The following is a 3,376-nucleotide window of genomic DNA, read 5'->3' on the forward strand; positions in this document are numbered from 1 at the left end:
TTTTATTAATTTTGGTCTCAATATAATCAAAACTCATTATTTTTGTCCCAATATAACAAAAACTCATCGTTATTGGTCCAAATATAAAATTTTTATCAATTTTAGTTCTAATATAGCCAAAACTCATCATTTTTTTCCTAATATAATCAAACTTTATCTTTTTTTATCCCACTGTCAACAAACTGACGGAAAATGCTGACGTGGAGTTACAAGATTATGCAATTTCTTCAAATATAAATATAAGGTTTGATTTCTTTTCACGTCAGCATTTTCCGTCGGTTTGTTGACGATGGACGGTAAGGTTTGATTATATTGAGATAAAAAATGATAAATTTTTATTATATTGAAACTAAAATTGATAAAAATTTTATATTAGAATAAAAAATAATGAAGTTTGGTTATATTAAGACAAAAAATGATAAATTTTGGGTATATTGAAAACAAAATTGATAAAATTTTTATATTTGGACCAAAATTGATGAATTTTGATTATATTAAGATTAAACATGATTTTTTCTCTTTTATTTTATTTCTTTTTTATTATTATTAAATAGTAGTAGTTTCAAAAGAAAATAACTTTTTAAAATAAATATTAAAAAAAAAAAAAAAAAAAGAAGAAAGAGGATCGCATTTATTACTAATTAAATTACAAAACTTTTCCGGCCCAAATAACGGCCCAATAATAAATTCATCTTCCTTCCTTCTCAAGGCTTTTCTATTTCATATAAACACTTCCATTGACCCTTTCTTGTGGCTACAGAGACGAATTAGGGTTTCTGAACAGAGCAATGGTAAGAGTAAATTCTGTGTTGAATTCCGCGCGATTTTGATTTTGGAATGGAGTTTTCGTTTGTTTTCTCTCTTAATTGTGTGATGTGCGTCTTAAATGATTGCAGGGTAAGGGAACTGGGAGCTTCGGGAAGAGGCGAAACAAGACGCACCTGCTATGTGTCAGGTGCGGTCGCCGCAGCTATCACGCTCAAAAGAAGCTCTGTGCTGCATGTGCTTGGCCCGCCGCTCGTAAGAGGACATGTAAGTCAGTTTCGTTTCTGTTACATATTCGTATTGTGTAGTGTGATTTTTATGTTTTGATGAGCAGTTTTAGGTTTGTTCGTAAAATTTTTTATACTGAATGGTTAGTTTGAGTGGCGTTGAGAGGGGAGTTTTTGCTCGTTGATTGGTGATTGAATGGAATGTGAACTAATTGATGATTTGGTTTGCAGTTTTGATCTTAGTTTGAATTGAATGCTTGATATATGCTATTGATTATCATGCTCTGATTATTTTGTGATCCTCGAAGGATTGTTAATATGGATTTTAGTACTGTGTTTGATGTACTTTTTACGTTATACTATATGCTATTGATTATCATGCTTTGATTATTTTATGCCTTGTGTGATTGCTAATGTAGATTTTAGTGCTGAAAATCTGAAATTATGAAGGTATGAATGGAATTTTCTATGTTAGATGACTCCATATAGAGCTTACTAAGTTACACAGAGTTCGGTCATAACTAACCTATATATAAGATGATCATAAGATTATTCTGTGTTTATGATTGTTGGAATTCGGAGGTAAAAGTTTATTGTACATTAATTTGAGGTATCCGTTTCTTTTTAACATTTTTTCATGAACTAATTTATAGCTATTTGCATAAAAGATTACGAATTATCGGTACTGTTAAACTTGTGATCTTGTAAGAAATCATGAATAAACACATAAATCCCTTAAGCTTTTGTGAAGATTCTAGGTTTAGTTTGTGTAAGAAAGCAAACAAGGAAAGGGGAAGAGAACAGAGGCACACATGTTCATCTTGGGAGTATTGATAGAAAGCAAGAGAGCCAATATTATGCTTGTAATGAAAGAATGTGGGTGGGTATGTTTTTGGATGACACAATTCCCTATGAATATTATTAAAAAAGAATATAATATATACACATTAACATTATACATATATAATATATACTTCCTCCGTTTGCTATTTGAATCTAGAACGGAGATTAAGAAAAATTAATATTATATTGAAAAAGTGAAAATTAAAACGATAATTGAAAATTTTAGTTGGTAATTAAAGATGGTGAATAGAGATAATATAATAAAGATAATGATAATTGTAGTAAATAATGTCAGTAGAGGATAATAGTTAAATATTGAGATTTTGATTTTGCCAAAATTTGTAATGAGCCAACTTTAATGGACTGACAAAAAAAGAGGGTAAATTTGGCAGACGAAAAGAGTATTTTATCTCCTTACAAAAAATTAACAATTTAATATAGAATAGTGTATTATTTTTTATACGATTTCTCATATTTAGTATAAAAAATACATTCATTCAAAAAAAAAAAAGTGGACACACCCTGTGATTATATGTATATACCCCCTTCATCTTGCTTTTCAAGAATTCGGGTGACTACAAGAAAAGTTGTTTCTTCCTTGCCGTTATTTTCTTTCCAAGATAGAGTGGAAAGTTTGTTTTGTCAATTTCAAAGAGGGATGTGTTTTTGCTTTAGGTGAATACAATAGTATTAGATGTCACAAAACCAAACTAACATCAACATTGGTCCCATAGACAATTATTATGACATTGAAGCATGTGCTTATGTAACTGTGCATTCACATGAAAGATCTGTTTACTCAATTTTCTCACAAAAGATAATAATATAAGTGAATCTTCTCTACCAATCTTTGCTTTTCAGACAACTGGAGTCAGAAGGCTATTCGAAGAAAGACTACCGGAACCGGACGAATGAGGTACCTCCGGCATGTTCCTCAAAGATTCAAGACCAATTTCAGAGAAGGTATGAAAAACTATTAAGGTATTTTGTTGAATTTAGTTGTTAAATTTGGATTTTGTGTTTTATGGTTGAGGTTTGTTCCTGCAGGTACTGAAGCTGCACCTAGGAAGAAGGCAGCAGCTTCTACATGAGGGGGGTCCCATTTGGACCAATTTTAAGTTACATTTTTTGGTTGGTATTTTGAAAGCTATGGTAGTAGCTTTGGATTGTCATTTAAACCCATTTGAATACTTTATTGAGTTGTCAAGTTATTATTGGCAAAAAAAAAAAAAGTATTACTATGGGTCTTATATTCTTTTAGCAATTTATTAGATATTGATGAAGGTATTCTTTCATCGCCTACTTTTTGGGTCAACTCGTTAAAGAATGTTGATAGTCGGTTTTCTATCCAATTTACCTGCGACAGCTCTTACCTATGTGTTATGTGGCACAAGTATTCTTTGCTGACAGCACATAATAAACAGTACATGTACGGGTGTGTTTGTTTGGGGGTTTGGATTTTGAGTTGGGATTTGAATAGTAAAAATTTTGAATTTGAATAGTTGTATGATGTAATATAAATAGGTGTTGATGTGATGTTT

At 30.8% G+C, this 3,376-nt stretch overlaps 1 protein-coding gene across 1 annotated transcript; it reads left to right on the forward strand.

Annotated features, from left to right (window-relative positions):
- Positions 1-708: 708 nt before the first annotated feature.
- Positions 709-3,076, forward strand: LOC127243189 (60S ribosomal protein L37-3-like). The gene is made up of 4 exons (XM_051263081.1): positions 709-791; positions 897-1,032; positions 2,697-2,798; positions 2,883-3,076. The coding sequence occupies exons 1-4, from the start codon at positions 789-791 to the stop codon at positions 2,924-2,926; spliced, it is 285 nt and encodes a 94-aa protein (XP_051119038.1). The 5' UTR covers positions 709-788; the 3' UTR covers positions 2,927-3,076.
- The last annotated feature ends 300 nt before the right edge of the window (positions 3,077-3,376 follow it).

The sequence above is a fragment of the Andrographis paniculata genome, unplaced genomic scaffold (genome assembly GCF_009805555.1).
Source record: "Andrographis paniculata isolate CXL003 unplaced genomic scaffold, ASM980555v1 Contig95END, whole genome shotgun sequence".
Classification (NCBI taxonomy): domain Eukaryota; kingdom Viridiplantae; phylum Streptophyta; class Magnoliopsida; order Lamiales; family Acanthaceae; genus Andrographis; species Andrographis paniculata.